General features: G+C 43.0%; 1 protein-coding gene across 2 annotated transcripts in view; it reads left to right on the forward strand.

Annotated features, from left to right (window-relative positions):
• LOC309381982 (rab11 family-interacting protein 4-like) overlaps nt 1–19,983 on the forward strand; it is a 61,553-nt gene extending 41,570 nt beyond the window's left edge. For both annotated transcript variants that reach the window (XM_081933396.1, XM_081933397.1), the window contains exons 5-13: nt 531–566; nt 2,721–2,820; nt 3,246–3,349; nt 4,429–4,569; nt 8,732–8,813; nt 13,328–13,465; nt 15,701–15,856; nt 17,005–17,148; nt 19,708–19,983. In XM_081933396.1, the coding sequence (XP_081789522.1) occupies nt 531–566; nt 2,721–2,820; nt 3,246–3,349; nt 4,429–4,569; nt 8,732–8,813; nt 13,328–13,465; nt 15,701–15,856; nt 17,005–17,148; nt 19,708–19,824 (1,018 nt within the window). In that variant the 3' untranslated portion in view covers nt 19,825–19,983. The remainder of the gene's footprint in view (nt 1–530; nt 567–2,720; nt 2,821–3,245; nt 3,350–4,428; nt 4,570–8,731; nt 8,814–13,327; nt 13,466–15,700; nt 15,857–17,004; nt 17,149–19,707) is intronic.
• The last annotated feature ends 1,345 nt before the right edge of the window (nt 19,984–21,328 follow it).

A 21,328-nucleotide genomic window follows, 5' to 3' on the forward strand; every position in this document is an offset into this window, starting at 1 on the left:
GAACTAACCCAGTAGCTACCTGTTCTCAAAATGGACAATGGGGGAAACTGAACAGGGTGCAGCTCTACACAGCATGCCAATTGGGACCTACTCCCAAGATTGTCTTGCATTTTGGGGGCATTTTAAAGAGTTTAAAATGATTTCAAGGGTGCCACCCCATGTTTAACTCCTCCAAAATAAAAAACTGAACCTAAAAGGGGTCGGTCACGTCACTTCTGATGTGCTATGAAAGCATCATTAAGTGGCCTTCTTCATCCTTTCATAAGGTCTGGAAGCCAAGTGATAATCCTTTAAATGCTGCTTACCTCAGCCTGAGGTAAAAAGGGTCTAATTATGAGCAGATAACTGTGGCACAGGCCTCCATACCTGATTCAGAAGCATATCCACCAAATTCTGTGAGCTTGCTGTCTCACATGAAGTTTTGAGGTCGTAGTTTTATTATGTTTTAATCACTCAGCAATATTCCAGAATTATTGGAATGGGAACATTTATTGCAATTAAAATCTCCTGCATCTTTTTTTTTATTCCAGCCCAAACAGAAAGATCTCTAGTACAGCTTTTGGCAGGTAAGAGGCATGGTAGATTATTATCAAATCTAATCGCTTACAGCTGCAAGCACATTTAGTACAATTGTATGGGAAAGAAAGAGCCGCATGGTTTGAATAATGTCTAAATTCAATTGTATCAGGGCGCTTTTTGTAAAGGCAACCTTTTTCTGTCTCAAGATACTTTGTCAGTCTCTTGTACCTCAATTAAAATGGCAGAAGCTAAGCAATTCAGTTTTTTGTGTCCTTTGAGATGTTGCCTGGGGAAGAGGGGGGGGGGAAGAATACTCTCTTTGAGGACAAACAAATCCCTCAGTGAATAGATAAGCAGTTAAGATACAGGACAGATAGGATTCAATTATCTTGATTTTGCATTTGCCAAGTTTACTTTCACTTCCACTGCAAAAGTAAAGGATACCTCAGCACTGTAAAAAGTGGGCAGAATGCAGTGAATAGGGCTGCACCGGGATAGCCGTAATCTCAGAGCAGCCAGCTTGGTCTAGTGCGGTGATGGAGAACTTTTTTTGGCTCACGTGTCATAAGGGGGGAAAGTGCAGGGGGGGGCGTGAGCGGGCGTGCCGCACCCATAATGCAATGTGTGACCCCCCTCAGTGCGCATGCACGCATGAGAAGTGCTCCCCCCCAATTTTGCATGCTTTTTTCGCCCTCCCCAGGCTCCAGAGTCTTTATAGGAGCCTGGGAAGGGCGAAAAACAGCCTCCCCCGCCCCTAAGTCATTTCCGGTTTGCTCGTAGGGCCAGTTTAAGCCCTCCGGAGGCTTCAGGAAAGCTCCTGAAGCCTCCCGAGGGCCTTGGGGGGGGGGAGCCTGGGGAGGGCGAAAAATGGCTTTAGAAACGCACATGCGCTCACTGGCCAGCTGACAGGGCAACACCTTGCATACAAATTGCTCCGCATGCCACCTTCCCTGACGCCTTCAGAGCGCTTAAAATGACCCCCCGAGCAAACCGGAAGTCACTTCCGGTTTGCTCGGAGGGTCGTTTTAAGCGTTCCGAAGGCTTCAGGGACCGTCCGGAGGCTTCCCTGACGCCTTCGGAGCGCTTAAAATGACCCTCCAAGCAAACCGGAAGTCACTTCCGGTTTGCTCAGAGGGTCGTTTTAAGCGTTCCGAAGGCTTCAGGGAAGCCTCCGGACGGTCCCTGAAGCCTCCGGAGGGCCTCTGGGGAGGGCGGGGGAGGCTCTTTTCGCCCTCCCCAGGCTCCTATAAAGCCTCTGGAGCCTGGGGAAGGCGAAAAAAGCATGTAAAAATGGGGGGGTTGTGCGTTGTGCGCGCATGCGCACTGGGGGGTCGCGCATTGCATTATGGGTGCGGCACGCCCGCACACGACCCCCCTGCGCTCCCCCACTTGTGGCACGCAAGCCAAAAAAGGTTCGCCATCGCTGGCTTAAGGCATCAGACTAGAAAGTGGGAGACTGTGAGTTCAAGTCTCGCCTTGAGCATGAAAGCCAACTGGGAGAACTTGGGCCAGTCACTCTCTGCAAGTTCATGCCTCTGCCCTTATTTTAAAAAGTCATTTTAGAATTAATATACAGGAGTGGGCTGCTATGGATTCGCCCGTGTTCAGGAGAACCTGTAGCTAATGTGTAGCTAACGTTATGACTGGTTCGGAGACCTTCCAAATCCCACCCCTAGCTGGCCCCTCCCCTCCCCCCTGCCCCTCCCAGGAGTCTCCACATGGTCTGTTTTGCATGTGAAGTAAATGCAGGGCCTGCATGGAGGCTTGGGGAGGGGGGGGAAACGGGCCTCCCAGAAGTTCCAGAGGGCCTCCAGAAGCTGAGGGAAGCAGTTTTCACTCTCCCAGAGGCTTGATGAAACCCTCCAGAGCCTGGGGAAGGCGAAGCCGCCCCTCCCCCCCGCCGCGGTGCAGGAGGCCGACTAGACCACGCCCACCCAGCAACTGGGCAGAGAACCCGTTGCTGAAATTTTTCCACCCCTGTTAATATTTAATATTAAATATTTGCACTGGATATATTTGCATTTTCTCCATGTTGTTTGTCACTATTGGAAGCTCTCTCCCTCTCCCAAATTACAGAACTGAAAAGGCCATTCAGGCTACCCTATCCCACCAAATGCAGAAATCCCAATGAAACCATGTTCTGAAATCCCTTTTCCAACAGGTGCTTTCCAAAGAGTTTTAATCTTTTCTTGTCTTTACAGGCAGCTTTTCCACAACAGCAACTTCAGCAGTAGTAATGGCAGCACAGAGGACTTATTCAGAGACAGCATAGATTCGTGTGACAATGATATCACCGAAAAGGTAAGCTGTTTCTGCATTCCCACTGAAGAAAAAACAACACTGAGGAATTGGTTGATATACAAAAGAGGAAGAATGAAGGCTTTTTCCAGATGTTTGACACACCATGCCCAAAAAGGTTTGCTATCACTGACCTAGATCAATGCAAAAATTCTGAGATTTGCAGCTGCAGCAGATATTTGAATCATTGAATTATTTGGTGAGAAAGTCTGGGAAGTCTGTACTTGTACAATCTAGGCTTAATTTATATGAAAACTGATAGGTGATTTAATTAGATCAAAGACAGGAGAATGGAAGAATTAGGCACTTTGTCTAGATTAGAAAGATAGTTTGATAGTAAAGGAATGGATAAGATCCATTCTGACTTCATTCCCCTCTACTCAATTTCCCAGGGGCTTAGGCAGCTTACATTCTATTTTCTTTTGTAGGTGACTTACTTAGAAAAAAAAGTGACAGAGCTGGAAAATGATACCGTAACAAATGGGGACCTGAAGAGCAAATTGAAGCAGGAGAATACCCAGCTAGTTCACAGGTAATTTAATTGGCTACCTACTCCGTCCTTTTGCAAGTTTGCAGAAACGGGGAGCTCTCATTAGAATTCTTCAGTCTTATTTCCCGTCTGTTTTCGAAAATGAAAACGTTTCTGACTTGAATGGGAATTGCTTGAAAACGGGGCAATGTTATACAAGTAGTCGTTGACATACAACTGCAGTTGAGCCCAATATTTCTGTTGTTAATCGAGACAGCTAAGTGAATTTTGCCCTATTTTAGACCTTATTTGCCACAGTTGTTGTGAATCACTGTTAGTAACGTGGTTATTAAGTGCACCTGGCTTCCCCATTGACTTTGCTTGTAGAAGGTTGCAAAAGGTGATCATGTGACCCTGGGATACTGCAAACATCATAAATATGGATCAGTTGCCAAGTGCCTGAATTTTGATCATGTGACCGCAGTGATGCTGCAACAATCATACATGTGAAAAACAGTCATAAGTCACTTTTTCAATGCCGTTGTAACTTTGAACGGTCACTAAACGGATTGTTGTAAATCAAGGACTACCTATAAACTGGTGAGAAAGTCTCCTTCAATAATGTTTTCTTTGGCCCTCTGGATTAACAGAGAAAGGTGCTCTTGATAAAGTGAATATGCATTGTGGTGGACAAAAGAAGCATTATTTTATTTTTTCCATCCAAAAAAGAGAAGGCTATTTTCTAAATGTAATCAGTAGTTTAATGTGTCAAAACATTATATCAGGCCAGTGTTTTACATTGGGGGAGTGGGGCAATTTAAAACTGGGGGCCTTCTAGAGCCCTGCAAGAGGTCTCAAGTGATGTAATGATGTCACCAGAAGAGATAAAACTAAACGTTTTTGGACTCTTGTTTTAGAGGCTTGGGAATGGGAGGACGTGACACATTATTTGCAGAAATGTTAATAAATGGAGTATCATGAATGCACTCAGCAAGGGGCTGTATCTGGGACAGCAGACTGGAGAAGGCCATATAAAAAGAAAACCACCTTTGTAGGAAATGCTGAATCTGGTGGATAGCTAACATAATTCAGATATGTTGCTACCAAACTGAATGAAATCTATGCGGCTTTAATTACACCAGAGTGCATGAGTTAGAAGAACTGCTGAAAGACCAGGAGACTTCAGCTCAGCAGACCCTGGAAGAAGAGATCAAGAGGCACAGAGAAGCCTACAGCAAATATGAGAAGGAGAAGAGCACGGAGATTGAGCTGCTAAACACACGGTAACAGCCCACTATTGTTTTTTAACTACCAATGGCTTTGTCTCGGAAGTAGTCAGAATGCTTCTTGATTTTTCTCCCCATTTCAGAGTAAGAGTGGTTCCACGTGTGCATTTTGCCATGGTTTCTCTTTTTTGTTACGCAGTGGCTGAAAAGCCCACTGTTCCTCTCTAGATACTCAAAGGCAACAATTCTATTTATCAAATATACATAGCCACTCATCTTCACAAAGGTGATTCTGTGCAGTGTACAATAAAATCAGTCTAAAAAACCCTATTAAAACAATTCAACATAAATATAACTATGACTACAGAGGAATGGGAGGGACACGGTGTATATGTATATGTTTCCCATCTCACTATCGATGCTGCCCATTTCATTAATCCTAAACTCTATCTGATGTTATCCATCGAAATAATCCTACTACAGCATTATTGCTACAGGAGTATCATCACATGTTCATTTCCTCTGGTTACTCATATTTCTGGGGATGGCTGGGAATGTATACCCGAGCAAGAGAAATGGAGTATGAACTACAACACTCACCCACCCACCCTTAAGAAGAGTGATTTCCATAGCTTGGGGTATGAACTTAGTAGTGTAGGCTGTAGGCTTATTTTTGCAGAGGTTTTACCAGTATATAAGGAACAAAAAGGGAAGGGCCAGCATGTAGCAGAGTTTAATGTGTGGCTAAAGGAGTGGTGTAAAAGGGAAGGCTTTGGTTTTATTAGTCATGATTCCTGCAGCTGGTCCAATGAAAAACTGTACAAAAGAGATGGTTTGCACCCATCCAAGAAAGGGACTGAGTTACTTAGCATTAAATTCACAGATTTTCTGGATAAACATTTAAACTGAACAGCGGGGACAGAGAATTAATTGATACAGAACATTTCTGTCCCCAGCAATCTAAAACTCATAGGGTTATCAGTGCATGTAACACAGATGTTTGTGCGGGTAAGATTATCACTTCCGCTGTCAAGCAAAACCAAACATTTAATAGTGAGTGCCATACCATGTGCATGAATCATACAAGTGGCAAGAAAATAGGGGCAGTCAGGCATAACACAGGTTATGTAGACCGTAAACACAGGGTCAATCAAAATGGACTCAAATGTCTATACACCAATGCACAGAGTATGAGGAATAAACAGGGCGAATTAGAAATTCAAGTAAAAGTGGGCAGATACAATATTGTTGCTATTACAGAAACTTGGTGGGATGAAACCCACAAATGGAACATACAGCTAGAAGGATTTAAATTATTTAAAAATTAGACCAAATAAAAGAGGAGGTGGAGTTGCACTATATATAAAAGAAATAACTACATCTCTACAGAAATAGAGCACAACAATGATGAGAACTATCTTCAATGCATTTGGGTCAATATTAAAGATTGGGGGGGGGGGGAAATGACATTGCCCTAGTCTATACTACAGGCCACCCAACCAAGCAGAGTAAGTAGATGAACTTTTTGCTAGTCAGTTAACTAAGGTATGTATGAAGCACACCACAATAGTAATGGGAGATTTTAACTACCCTGACATCAACTGGGAAACAAACTCTGCACCAAGTGGAAGATCCAACAGGTTCCTAACGAACTAGCAGACAACTTTGTTTCCCAAAAAGTAGAGAAGGGAACAAGGGGATCAGCCATATTGGACTTAATTCTCACTAACAGAGAGGAAATGATAGAAGGTGTTGAAGCCACAGGAACCCTGGAGGCAAGTGACCATGCAATATTGGAATTTAACATTATGCAAACACAAGTAGTAGAACAAAGTCAAACTAGACTCTTGGACTTTAAGAGAGCTAATTTCAATAAACTTAGAGAGAACTTGGGAAGAATTCCATGGATGAGAATCCTCAAGGGGAAAACAACTCAAGAAGCTTGGAAAATTTTGAAAAATGAGATTACAAAAGCCCAGTCTAGCACAATACCAATGAAGAAGAAAAATAACAGCTCCCAAAAGAAACCAGCATGGCTGCATAAAGAACTCTCTGACAAATTGAAAGACAAAAAAGATAAGTATAAAAAGTGGAAAGGGGGGGACATAACTAAAGCAGAATATCAGCAAATAGCCCAATCCTGTAAAGATGAAGTAAGGAAAGCTAAGACTCACAATGAAGAAAGGCTTGCCACAAAAGTAAAAAAATAACAAAAAAAGCTTCTTCCAACATGTTAAAAACAAGAAAAAGGTTAAGAAAACAATTAGTCCATTGCTGGGAGAAAGTGGCAAGAAGGTGACAAGCAACAGAGAGAAAGCAGAACTATTTAACTCATTTTTTGCATCTATCTTTACACAAAGGGATAAAACAGTCCAACCTATCAAAAACTGCACCACAAAAATCAGATTAGGAACAGAAATTGAAATGGGGAAGAAAATGGTAAGTGAGCACCTGTATATCCTAGATGAGGATCACCAGGACCGGATGGATTACACCCCAGGGTTCTGAAGGAACTGGCAGACGAGATCTCAGAACCACTGAACTATATCTTTCAGAGATCCTGAAGCACCGGGGAACTGCCAGAGGACTGGAAAAGAGCTGATGTGGTTCCCATCTTCAAAAAGAAAAAGAATAGATCCAGGAAACTATAGACCTATCAGTCTGACCTCAATACCAGGAAAGATTCTGGAAAAGATAATCAAGCAACGAATTAGCGAACACCTAGAAGTAAACAAAGTAGTAGCCAAAAGCCAACATGGGTTTGTCAAAAACAGATCATGCCAGACTAATCTTATTGCATTCTTTGACAAAGTGACAAAATTAGTGGACCAGAGGAATGCCGTCGATATAGTTTATTTGGACTTCAGTAAGGCATTTGATAAGGTAGACCATAACCTACTACTAGATAAAGTAGAAGAATGTGGGTTAGACAGCATCACCACCAGATGGATTTGTAACTGGCTGACCAACCGCACTCAACGTGTAGTCCTCAATGGAACTGCATCTACATGGAGGGAAGTATGCAGTGGAGTACCCCAAGGCTCTGTTTTAGGCCCAGTACTCTTCAACATCTTCATCAATGATTTGGATGAGGGAATAAATGGGGAACTCATCAAATTTGCAGATGACACCAAGCTGGCAGGAATAGCCAACACTCCAGAAGATAGGCTTAAGATACAGAAGGATCTTGACAAACTTGAACATTGGGCATCATCTAACAAAATGAAATTCAGTGGTGAAAAGAGTAAGGTTCTACATTTAGGCAAGAAAAATGAAACGCACAGGTACAGTATAGGTGGTACCTTGTTCAATAGTAGTAACTGTGAGAGGGATCTTGGAGTCCTAGTGGACAACCATTTAAATATGAGCCAGCAGTGTGCAGCAGCTGCAAAAAAGCCAACACAGTTCTAGGCTACATCAACAGAGGGATAGAATCAAGATCATGTGAAGTGTTAATACCACTTTATAAGGCCTTGGTAAGGCCACACTTGGAATACTGCATTCAGTTTTGGTCACCATGATGTAGAAAAGATGTGGAGACTCTAGAAAGAGTGCAGAGAAGAGCAACAAGGATGATCAGGGGACTGGAGACTAAAACATGTAAAGAACGGTTGCAGGAACTGGGTATGTCTAGTTTAATTCAAAGAAGGACTAGGGGAGACATGATAGCACTGTTCCAATATCTCAGGGGTTGCCACAAAGAAGAGGGAGTCAAGCTATTCTCCAGGGCACCTGAGGTTAGGACAAGAAGCAATGGGTGGAAACTAATCAAGGAGAGAAGCAACTTAGAACTGAAGAGAAATTTCCTGACAGTTAGAACAATTAATCAGTGGAACAGCTTGTCTCCAGGAGTTGTGAATACCCCAACACTGGAAATCTTTAAGAAGATGTTGGATAGCCATCTGTCTGAAATGGTATAGGGTTTCCTGCCTAGGCAGGGGGTTGGACTAAAAGACCTCCAAGGTCCCTTCCAACTCTACTATTGTATTGTATTGTATTCAATTATTTGATGCAATTTAGAACATGAGAAAATTATTTTTTTCAGAAATTCAGTTATTAAGAAACTTGGATACTTTCAAGAACTGATATGCAGTTCCTTTTTCCATTGACTTTTCATACGTTGCCCCTGGTGAATCAAATTCAGATGTATCCCAGCAGAACAGATAAACAGCTTTTTTCCCCTAGACATTCAATTACCAAACTTCTGCCTTGCCTTCAGGGTTCAGCAACTGGAAGAGGAAAACTGTGAGCTCAAAACCACTGTCCTACGACTAAAATCACAAACGGAGAAACTGGATGAGGTAACAGAGTTTGCAAATGTTTGCTGTATATCCCCCTTTGTTTTCCTACTAGCCTGCAGTCTCAGCCTAGACAGCTTAATTTTTAATTCTCTGGGTGGGCTGGTTTGTACGTCAAGACATAGCATTTCATTGCAGCAATACTGCTGGGAGCAGGCAGTGGAAGTAAAACATATACAATAAAGTATAAAATCTTAGCCTTTAATCCTCCTACATTGAATAATAAAATGAGGGAGAGTTGTTTAGTAGAGTTCTCAGCTTTTGAAATGTATGTTGCTTCTATCTTGCATGTTTGTTTGTTTGTTTTTAAATGTTGTTCCCTGAGCCGGGCTGCTGCCAGTGGAGCCAACGTGTTTGACCAGAAGACCAGGAAAGAGATTTCTGAGTAGAAGTAATCATAGGAGACAAATAGTTTATCAGCGATACCTTGAGGAAGCAGCACTTAGATATACCATTGTTCTCTTTTTTTTTCTGGTCAGTTGTTTGAATTGGCTGCAACTAACATATTCCCAGCTCAGAGCTAATTAGGAACAGTTTGGCATTTCTTACAAAATTTGGGAATTCCTAGGACCATGATGGCAAACCTATATGGTACACATAACGGAAGTGGCCTGCAGAGCCATCTCGCTGGGCCTGCCAGCCCTCACCCCATTGCTCTTCCGGGTTCCTGAGCACGCATGCGTGCTGACCAGTTGGTTTTCACATGCCTATGCGTGCCAGAAACAGAAAGACCAGGTGACCGGGGCACATGCATACGCCAGAAACCATAAGTCCAGCTTCCTAGCGCACACAGGCGCACCAGGGAACTGTTCTTCCAGTTTCTGGTGCACCCCCCCCCCCCATGCATGCACGTACCCCCATTTTGGCACTTGGAATGACTATATGATGGGGCTCTAGGAAGCCAGCTGAACTAATTTACAAGCTGTATACATAGGGTATCTGTAAGACCAAGCTATGTTGCAGAAAATGATTGAAGTAACATCCACTATTGCTTTAATGTGGGCATGTGATTTGAGTGCCTGTGAAAAATCTAGTTGTGAAGGGTAGATGTTTATGTGGCTCCCTATTTGGGGTCTGGGAGGTAGCCTTGTGTACTTTGTTCGTAAATCACAGGCTTAGATTTCTCTGTGGCCAAGAGGGACTTGATAGTAGGGAACATGCATACAATGTGTGTGTCTAAAGTCATGTGGGTTCTGTAACTAGAATTTGTTTACAGTATCCAATCATCCCTTTTCCTGTATGGCTTTACAGCTCTATAGCAATGAGTAGGAAAAATAAAGAAGATTCTTTGGTTGCTTGGTGTGTTTTTATTTATATGCCACTTTTCCTTCAGGAGCTTCTCCTTCTATCCCATCCCCCTACTATAAAATGTAGGGTAGATAGAATGGAATGGAATGGAATAGAATAGAATAGAATAGAATTCTTTATTGGCCAAGTGTGATTGGACATACAAGGAATTTCTCTTTGGTGCAAATGCTCCCAGTGTACATAAAAGAAAAGATACACTCATCACGAATCATAAGGTACAATACTTAATGATAGTCATAGGATACAAATGAAATCATACTAGGAAACAGTCAATATAAAAGATACAAGCAACAAAATTACAGTCCTGCAGTCATAAGTGGAAGCAGATGGGTGATAGTAATGATGAGAAGATTAATAGTAATAGTAATGTAGACTTAGTAAATGGTTTGACAGTGTTGAGGGAATTATTTGTTTAGTAGAGTGATGGCGTTTGGGGAAAAAACTGTCCTTGTGTCTAGTTGTCTTGGTGTGCAGTGCTCTATAGCGTCATTTTGAGGATAGGAGTTGAAACAATTTATGTCCAGGATGCGAGGGGTCTGTAAATATTTTCACAGCCTTCTTTTTGACTTGTGCAGTGCACAGGTCATCAATGGAAGGCAGGTTGGCAGTAATTGTTTTTCCTGCAGTTCTAATTATCCTCTGAAGTCTGTGTTTGCCTTGTTGGGTTGCAAAGCCAAACCAGACAGTTATAGAGGTGCAGATGACAGACTCAATAATTCCTCTGTAGAACTGAATCAGCAGCTCCTTGGGAACTTTGAGCTTCCTGAGTTGGCGCAGAAAGAAAATTCTTTGTTGTGCTTTATTGATGACGTTTTTGATATTAGGTGTCCATTTTAGGTCTTGAGGTGTAATAGAACTAGAAATTGGAAGGTCTCTACTGTTGATATTGTGTTGTCTAGTATTGTAAGAGGTAGTAGTATAGGAGGGTTTCTCCTAAAATCTACCACCAGTTCTATGGTTGTGAGGCTGAAAAAAAAGTAATTGGCTCAAAGCCATGCTATGAGGCTTCTAGGGCTGATGGTGGACTACAGCCTGTGTCTCCTCAATCCTAATCCAATGTTTTAATCACTACATCACCTTGGCTGCCATATTCCACTCTTCAAAGAAAATCAGTAATTTCCCATGGAGTTTTCTTTAGGGCAGAACATTTAAGTGAGAGCCCTGACTTTTGGCCTGAAAACAAAAGAACCAAACCATCTCACAATTCCCCAGTATTCTTTGCGATTGGTGACTTAAACTCTGCTGATGTTGCTGTTATATTGAAAAAAGAATTTGCTAGGATCAAATCCCACACCATGATAACTTTTTATAGTTTTTGATATTCTTAAGAACTGATGCTATAAGTGCTCTAATTAACAAAATGCTAACATAGCATTTTGTGGGTTAAGAGTTAGTGAAAATGCTGTCGGAAAGGAGTAAATAGTACCGCGTTTCCCCGAAAATATGACAGGGTCTTATTTTCTTTTTACTTACAAAATATGGCCTTGGGCTTATGGGGGAGGGCTTATTGTTTTGGGGTTGCCGGGCAGCTGCTCCCTTGCAAACTGGCTCCTGAAGAGCCGGGCACAGCCTCAGGGGCGAAGCAGCCATGAAGTGACCAAGCTAACGAGCAACCGCCCAGCAAACCCCCTCTCCAGCTGCTCAGAGCACCATTCACTGACCTAGGGGGTAGCCCTAAGGCGCCAAGCCACGTGGCGCTCTGCCCGCTCCCCAGCTCCCGTGGCTTGGCACATTAGGAATACCCCCTATGTCAGTCCATAGAGGTTTGCCCGGCTGCAGAAGGGGGTTGCGCGAGCGCCTGTTTCGCCCCCAGCAGGCATGCCTCCTAGCCTCAACATGTCTGGGCCCAGCTCTCCCTGCAGCAGCGGGGGTGGGCTTATATTTTTGCCCACGTGAAAAATGTGGCAAGGCTTTAGTTTCAGGACAGGTCGTATTTTTGGAGAATCAGGGTATATAGTCTTTCTTGCAAGGGATGAATGTAGGTCAGTCAAAGGAAGGCAAAATGATTACGTGTAAGAACATTTCTGTTCGCCTTGTATGGAATTGATAATTGATTGCACTGGGATGACTTAAGAATGTGTGGTAAAAGTAGAAGAGGTAGTATCAAGAATGAAGGGGTGTTTGTAGTGGCCCACCAGCGACCAGCAGAGTTAGCAGCAGATTCGGATAGTGAGACGCTTGGGGAGGAACATGGGCCAGTCCTGGAGTCTGGGGAAGACTCTGATGAGGGCTCTGTGTTGGAGGCAGAGAGCGGACCAGGGCCGTCCAACAGTTATCGGCTGCCTGCAGAGTCAGACATCAGTGAGGCAGACGAACAGCTGGACCTGTTCCCAGTATGTGCATGCTCAGAGTTGCCAGACGAAGGAAACAGCTAAAGAACAGGGGTCGACTTGAGAGTAAGGCCATCGGTGGACAATGAATGGCCCTCCCAGAGGAATTAAAAGAGGAGCAAAAGGGGAGTAGAGTAGAGTTTTCTGGAGACAATTAGTTCGCCGAGATTCCTTGCAGTTATCGGCCGGTCAGCTCTCCAAGCCAGATAAGGTCTGTGACCATAAATCCTCCTTTGAAAGACTTTGCTAGCTGTGAATGAGCAGAATTCATTGTAAATTAATAAAATAGTTTTTTCCAGAACAAAGAGTATGTTTCATGCTCTTGGGAAGCCTCTGTCAGAACAATGCTATATGAACATAGAATGAATAGAGAAAAGAGTAAATAGTATGTTCAGGTGGTTTGAGGGAATGATGAAATTGCAAAACATGGGGAAAAAAACAAGGGGAACAGTAAGCAAGTCATGGTTGGACAGAGTTGGCAAGATCTTCAAAGAGAAAGAGGTGTACAGTTTAAAGAACAAAAAGACAATATAGCAGTCTTGTTGACATTTAGAAAACAGCAAGCCATTGTCTGTCTTGTACTGCAGGTCCCAAGCTAGCTTATTGCATGAACTGAAGTGAGAATCTGAGTGCTGAGAGACAGATTGCAGCTTAGAAATGTTTCTCTTCTGAAAAGTTGAACAGACCCGCATTTCAGAATTTTCCCCATGTTGGAAAAATTAACCTGCTTGCCTGAAAGGTTCTAAGCTACCATGAATGGTTTTCTACATGCCTATGCAAATTTCTTCCATCAACTCCCTGAAAATGATAGTTTCCTGTACATTGAAAATGACCATTGGAATCGCTGGCAGTTTGTAACCTTCTTTTCACGTTCATCAGGAGAGGCAGCGAATGTCTGACCGATTAGAAGATACCAGTCTGAGACTGAAGGACGAAATGGATCTGTATAAAAGAATGATGGACAAACTGAGGCAGAACAGGCTGGAATTTAACAAGGAGAGAGAAGCCACTCAGGAGGTTGGTAACAATTTTGGTGGCATACAACCAGCACATCCTCTGTGTCTCCTCTTGATGCTGATGTTTTACACCAGGGGTGTCAAAGTCAAAGCCTGGGGGTCGGATCCAGCCCACGGGGTGCTTAGATCTGACCCACAGGGCCACCCTGGAAACAGTCCATTTCCGCTGGCAGAGCTTTTGTGCCACCACAGGCACCCCTGACACGAGTGACACATAGCTGGCCACTCTCATCCCGCCTCCCGAGGTCAAACAAAACGCCGATGCGGCCCTTAATGAAATCGAGTTTGACACTCCTGCTTTACACTAAGATTAAATAAAACCATGTTTTCAATATAAATAAAAAATGTAGTTTTGAAACCTGCATTGTGGCTTGCCTTGTGTCACTGAAGCAGGGGTGTTAGGAATAACAGCTGGCTAGCAATCATTTTCAGAAATGCATTCCTAAAAACCTCAAAGCCCTTTCAGGGATGCTGCAGTGATTATTCCCAGAGGGTTGGCGATAAATGGTGATAAATCTGGAAAGTTGAAACTTGAATTGACTGAAATTGAAATTGTTCCTTGTACGGCAACCTTCTCACGTATGCACTCTGCTGTGATGTCTTTTGGGCTTAGAAAAAGACCTGTAAAATACTGTCCTTGAAGTTTTTTCCATCCTTGATTTTTTTAAAAACTTTTTGTTTATACAAACTTTACATCTTTGCAACACATTACACTTCTTTTACATATCAGTTGTGATTTTTTTATCTGTACAATTCAATCTTTTATAACCATAACTTTATATATATATGTGTGTGCATTTATATTATTTCACATATCTTTTTTCTTCATTCTATATATAACATTCTACATATTCTATGTATAACAACCTTTATTACATTTGAGTCGTTTTGTATCCATTTCCTATTATTTATTTGCTAGAGTCTATTTCGTATTTCTATCTTTTAATCATTTTCCAGTTTTGTAGTTGTGTATTTATTTATTGATCTTTCTTCCTTTCTTTTTTGCTTTCTTGCTTCCCCCCCCCCCCCCTTCCTCTAGCCAATTATACCATTCTTGATTTAGGTGACTATTTTACTTGTCTTGTAATGTCTTTTCCTGTAATGAAAAAAAAGTTAATATTTCTAATACTGCCCAATAGCAGATGATGTCCTCTGAATGTACTATTGTTTAAAGCATGCACAAAATCGACCTCTATAAGAGAGCAGATGAAAAGGAATACAAAATACGTCTGTGTAGAAGCTGCCTGAAGCAATATTAAAATACGAAATCTTTTGTACAGAACAACACAACAGATAAGATAAAAAATCAGAAGCAGCAAAATCAATGGCAATAAATGGAACATACAATAACAATAAGATAGCCATAAAACATTAAAGGTGTAAAACCTTTATACAGTAAAGATTCTTAAAGCAAACTCCACCATGCAAACCGCACAATGCAAACTCCACCACCGATTATCATTCATCTTGCCTTGTTAGAACATAGGAAGCTGACAAAAGGCCTCAGGAGAAAATCCAGGCTCCAGAGAGATAACCTGGATTATGTTAACCTATAAGCCTCTAAATGACTTAAAGCCAGAACATCTACTTCAATAAGTCAGTCAGGGGTTTAAAGGTTAATAGGAATAGATTATGCAAGGCCTGGAAGTAGACTGACGGCCAGCACCATGGTGCTCAACTAGTCTTTGTAAAGCAAGCTAACTATGCCCTGTTTTGAACTAACTGAATCTTCCAGATCATCTCAATAGCCTGAACTAAAGGTTGCCAGCATAGGAACAACCGTTGCAATTTTGGTTCAGGTACCATCGTAACTAGTACAGGTAGTCCTCAACTTACAACCACAATTGAGCCCCCAATTTCTGTCACTAAGGGAGACAGTTGTTCAGTGAGTTTTGCCCCATTTTACGATCTTCCTTGCCACAGTTGTTAAGTGAATCACTGCAGTTCAGTTAGTAACACAGTTGTTAAGTGAATCTGGCTTCCTCATTGACTTTGCTTGTGTCAGGGAAGGTTGGCCCAGGGACACTGCATAAATATATGAGTCATGTCTTCCTAGCCACAAGGTGTCAGGGTTCCAAATAACATCACATTCTACTCCTTACTATTCCCCCTCCCAATTCCCCACTAAAGAAACAGCATGGCAGAGTGGAATATTAGTGTGGCAGGCCAAAGATCCCAAAAGGAACCGGCTGCAGGCCTGACACAAGGGTCCATTGTGCTCTGCTTTTTTCTGCAGCTCATTGAGGATCTGAGAAAGGAACTGGAACACCTTCAGTTGTATAAGCTTGACTGTGAGCGTCCCGGTCGAGGAAGAAGTTCTTCCAGCTTGAGTGAATTCAACGCCAAGACGAGAGAAGTGGAAATGGAACATGAAATTAAACGTCTAAAACAGGTGAGGTACAGCTGGAGAAGAAGGAAGCAAAACGGACCTTCTCTCTCCAAAGCAGCTAAGCCCGTGATGGCGAACACGTGCCACGGGTGGAGGTTAGAACCCCCTCTGCGGGCTTGCGAGCCTTCGCCCCAGCTCAGCTCCACCGCACATGTGCATGCGCCTCCCAGATGATTTTGGGGTCTCTGCCGTGCATGCGTGAGGAGCAGGGGGGGTGCGACCCCCCCCCGCGGCCCATCTTTGCTCCCAGGAGGCTGCAGGGAGGCCTACTAGGCCCAAAACGGGGGGCAGCGCAGTAGCAAATGTTCATCTGAACTTAGTATCCTTAAGGTGCTAAGCAAAAATGGCTCCTTGTTTGCCTTTTGTATGTGTGTGTCTGTGCATATGTTTTCAAGTCAGTCTTCCAGTCCCGGTGAAAGGTCCTGCAGCTTTCTTGGCAAGATTTTAGAAGTGGGTTGTGCTTGCCGGCTTTTAAAGTTTGAGAGAGAGGGTGGAATGGGACAACTCGCCATGGCCAGTTCGTCACGACCAACTCAATAGGGCCAAATTCTCCACAGGGCAGCGGGCGGCAGGACAATTCAACAATTCAATTTTAATTATTTTAAATCGTTTTTAAAAAATCATTTCAATTTTTGTCATTCACATTTTATTTTGTCCCTCCTTTCGCATCCTTTCTTTAATATTTCTATTCCACCATTTCTTTGATATTAGTGTAATTCTTGTCCTGCGGTGAGTTCGCCATGGCAAATTGTCCCATGGCAAGTTGGCCATGATAAGTTGGCTGTGGTGAGTTGTCATAGACCCAGAGAGGGACTGGCCCAAGATTACCCAACTAGCTTTGTGCCTTTGTGCTTAAGAGCCAAGGTGGCACAATGGTTAGAGTGCAGCACTGCAGGCTACTTCTGCTGATCACCGGCTGCCAGTAGTTTGGCAGATCGAATCTCACCGGGTTGACCCAGCCTTCCATCCTTCCGAGGTGGGTAAAATGAGGAGCCAGATTGTTGGGGGCAATAGGCTGACTCCGTAAACCGGTTAGAGAGGGCTGTAAAAGTACTATGAAGCTGTATATAAATCTAACTGCTATTGCTATTGCTAAGGCAGGACTAACCAGGTGCCTTAATCACGTAATTCTTTCCTTCCTCTCTCAACAGGAGAATCAAAAACTTCATGACCAGAACGATGACCTCAATGGGCAAATCCTTAGCCTCAGCCTTTATGAAGCTAAGAACCTTTTCGCAACGCAGACAAAAGCCCAGTCGCTGGCAGCTGAGATTGACTCTGCCTCCAGGGACGAGGTAAAGGGACCAGTAGCAATCTCTTTGCAGCTAATTCAATGACTGGGCTGGCAAAATATCTCTCGGCAATCAACTTGGCAAAAACCTAACTTGGTGGGGAACGCTGACATTTGAAAATCATGGATGAGAAGTGCCACATTTGCTTTGCGGTATTTTATATTGGTTTTGCTAGGATGACATTAGCATACAGGGGCACTAAGGCACGGGTGTCAAACTTGCACATCATGTTGCTGTCGCATGACGTTTCGTGACTTTTTTTCCCTCCTTCGTGGAGCTGGGGTGGCCTGTGCGTGACGCATCCGGCCTGCGGGCGGCCAGTTTGACACCCCTGCATTAAAGCATTAGAATTGACTAAAATTCTTGACATTTTTCTATTTCTCTTCTCTCGTACTTTTATACAACCAAAGTTACTTTTCATTTAAAATTGTTTCTGTGCACCACTACAGGAATTGTTCAGGAGAATATCCTGAATCTTAGGGCTACCAGACCTGGGCTGCAGAAATCTGTATGACCACTGGATGGCAGCAAAGAGATAACAAAAATACAACAATCTAGAATTAAATACTGTATTTTCCGGCGTAAAAGATGACTTTTTAACCCCAAAAAATTAATTCAAAAATCAAGGGTCGTCTTATACGCCGGGTATACCAAAAAAACAAAAGAAAAGAAAAAGCAACGCCGCCAAGCAAAAAGCCGCACCGCCACCAGTGCAGACGCCAGCCTTTCAATCAATAACCTCGGCGCTCCTCGCCTGCGCAAGTTGATGGATGAGTGCTGGGATGGCTTAGTAAGGTCTGGCTGGAGGTCTGGGGGGAGGAAGGCGCTGAGCTCAAACTACGAAAGCACAGAAGCCTTCAGCTGGCTGGTGGGTGCCTGAAAGTAAGGAGTCGTCTTATACGCCAAGTCACCTTATACGGCGATATATACGGTACCATCGGGTTCTGTTATCCTGCCTTATCTGTTTCCTCTTTGGTTTCCCCCCCAATATTTCATTTCCAATCCCAATTGATTTGCCCGACAGAATTTTGATTTAGCTTTCTGTCCTTTGTGCAACAACCCCATCATATATTTAGAAAGTTATTCTGGGTGCCTTTGTCTTTTTTTTTTTAATAATCTGCTTCAGATTTTGTTAAGCAAAGGTTGCCAGATTTGTTTATCAAATACCGTAGTTTGAAGACGTAACTGGGTATTTACAGGGCATGGATTGATTGTGTTTGCCTTAGCTATTCTGGGTGTATGGAAAGTAATGTTATCAAACATAAGTTTCTCATTTTAAAAGAAGTGAATGATCCTTGGCATGATTCTGACTTATTTTAACACTGCCATTGTTGTTACTCAGTGTGCTGGGCTAGGTGACTGACAGTAATTATAGATGAGATCTTGGAGAGGAACAGAGCCCATGTTGAGCGTGCTGATAAGCTCATGGTAACCAGTGCAGATTATGGAGCCGAGGTGTAATATGTTCTGCTCTAGGAATGCGTAGAACTGCTGCACCCCGGCATTCTGGACCAACTGAAGCTGGGCACTGTTCAAAGACAGCCCCTTGTGGAGCATATTGCTGTAGTTCAATGTGGAAATGACTAGGGCCATGATGGCAAACCTATGGCACACGTGCCAGAGGTGGCATGCAGAGCCCTCTCTGTGGGCACTTGCGCTGTCACCATGTGCTCTTCCGGGTTCTGTCACACGCATGCACGTCAGACAGCGCACCGGCCATCACCTCTCTCCTGGGTTCCGGTGCATGGCCACCAGTAAAAACACCAGTTGTCTGGTGCACATGCACATGCAGGAACCCAAGAGAGAGCAGCTGTCCAGCATGCATGCGCGCAATGGAACCTGGAAGAGCAGCTGGTTGCCGTGCGCATGCGCACCAGCCAGCTGCTCTCTTCTGGGTTCTGGCACTCCGGCATGCACGCTTCAGTTTCGACACTCGGTGCCTAAAAGGGTAGCCATCACTGGACAAGGGCAAGAGTGACTGTAAGCTGGATCTGCAGATCTAGTTATGGCTGCAACTGTCACACAAGACAAAGTGAGCCGAGGCCCTCCTAGCCACAACTTACCCCTTTATAAATGTGTGCACCAACCCCTAATAGCTCAAAGGCAATGGCCAGTGGCCAAATTCTAAGAGTTGTCCAAAAGAGCTAGAGGACATGAGGGTGTTCTTTCTTCTGTGAGAAGACAGATGACTGAGTCTTTATCCATCTTACATGCCCAAGAATTGAGATTCGTACCAAAGAATACATTGATTCTCAGTGGCTTCCAATGAGTTCTGCATAAAAGAGCATAAATTAACTGAGGCACAAAGATGGGGTGAAGCTTCTGCTTGAAAGTAGGTGTTGAATTCATTAGGGCTTCAACAATTTGTAGAATGAGGGTGAAGGAATAGCCACGGTTCTTCCATCCATCCAAATGAATCGCCGTTAAAATAATCTGGAAAGAAAAAATATGCTGAAAACAAACTTTTGAAATTCAGGAGCACTCTGGTAAAATGGACGCAGAGGTTCTCAGGAGTAGTTGTGACTCCAGAGGGTTTCTTAATCTAGTTCTTTTTCGTTTCAGCTCATGGAAGCCCTCAAAGAACAGGAGGAGATCAACTACAGATTGCGCCAATATATGGACAAGATCATCCTGGCCATCTTAGACCACAATCCGTCCATCCTGGAAATAAAAAATTGAAGATTATGGGGTGGGAAGGGAGGTGGGCAGATAGGATGCCTTTAGATTCAAGTATCTCTATTTGCTACTGTATATGAACTTATAAATATATACATATATATAACTCTCTCAATACACACGACATACAAAACACAAACACACACGCTCATATATATATATATATATATATATATATATATATATATATATATATATATATATATATATATATATATATATACATACACACACACATATATATATATATATATATTATATATATATATATAAATAGAAAAGAAAACTTGTGTGGATATACACAGGGCGTGTTTATATGAGCTTAGTATATTTTGTGACTCATAATTTGCATCGATCCATTTTCCACGCCCTCTCTCTGTGGTGAGGCTAGGGATTATAACTGAAAAATCACAAAACTGGATTTTGCACTGTTTTAGATACTGGACAGAAAAAAAAATTGATACTACCTCTAGATGAAAAGATAAAACACGATGGAAACTAACCTGTGCCAGGCCTTTTCCTAGCCTACAAACAATACTGAGTGTTTATGTCTTATGAATTGCCTCCCTCTTGTCATCGTCAGAAATATCTTGTATTATCAGGTTGCATTCTCACTGATGCTGTTGGCTGTGTTGTTTTAACTTTGCCCAAGTTATGTTTCTGAAGTCCTCTCCTTGGATCGGAATGTATGCATGATGCAAAAATGGGCCTTCCGGAAAATTTACAAGTTTCTGCTTGAACTTGGGCTGTTTTAATCAGAAAGCAGTTTCTACATCCCGACCCCAATTGGCTTTGAATCCTTTGGGATGGTGAACAGTCTGTTGTATTCCAGGGGAATCTGGGGTACTCAAGAAAACAATGGGTCTTGGGGTTCCATATTTTCTTCAACTTATCAGACTATTCCCGGGGTGCTTTTTCTGGCTTTGGGTTTTATCGCAACATCACCAAGGAGCCTAGTGGTGGGAGGCCTGGGTTCATAAACGTGGGGTGCTTCGGGGGCTACAAAACAGCCCCCGCCCTGACTCAGCTTCAGCAACAAGCATTAAAAAGTGGTCGTTGCAGAGAGCTATTTGGTTCCACACAAAGGGTTGGTTCATTGGTGAGAACTCGGGGCTGCCACCGTAAGAAATAGAAACCAATTGTTTTTAAATCACTTTGTTTTATATTGCTCCATGTCAGCATCTGCAAAAGCACCCTCTGCTAATAAAGCAGTTAAGAAGTGGAGAAAGATTGGGGTTTTTAGGCACTCATGGGTGACACTGACCCTGTTTTTACAGACAAGGCAACATTTTAAATTGTTTTTTTTTACAGGTTTAGGAAAAGGGGGTTTATTTATACATGCTTAATATTTATTTCATGCAATTTCGGAGTTTCACCGAACAGTTTTGCCTACTTTACTGGGGGTGATTAGCGCAGAAAAGCCAGAAACGACCGTTAATCGAGCATCACAGATTCCTGCAGTTACAGGGAAAAAATATTCTGCTCAATTTGTGGCATCAATAAATAT

The sequence above is a fragment of the Natrix helvetica genome, assembly GCF_964273705.1.
Source record: "Natrix helvetica genome assembly, chromosome: 1".
NCBI lineage: Eukaryota > Metazoa > Chordata > Lepidosauria > Squamata > Natricidae > Natrix > Natrix helvetica.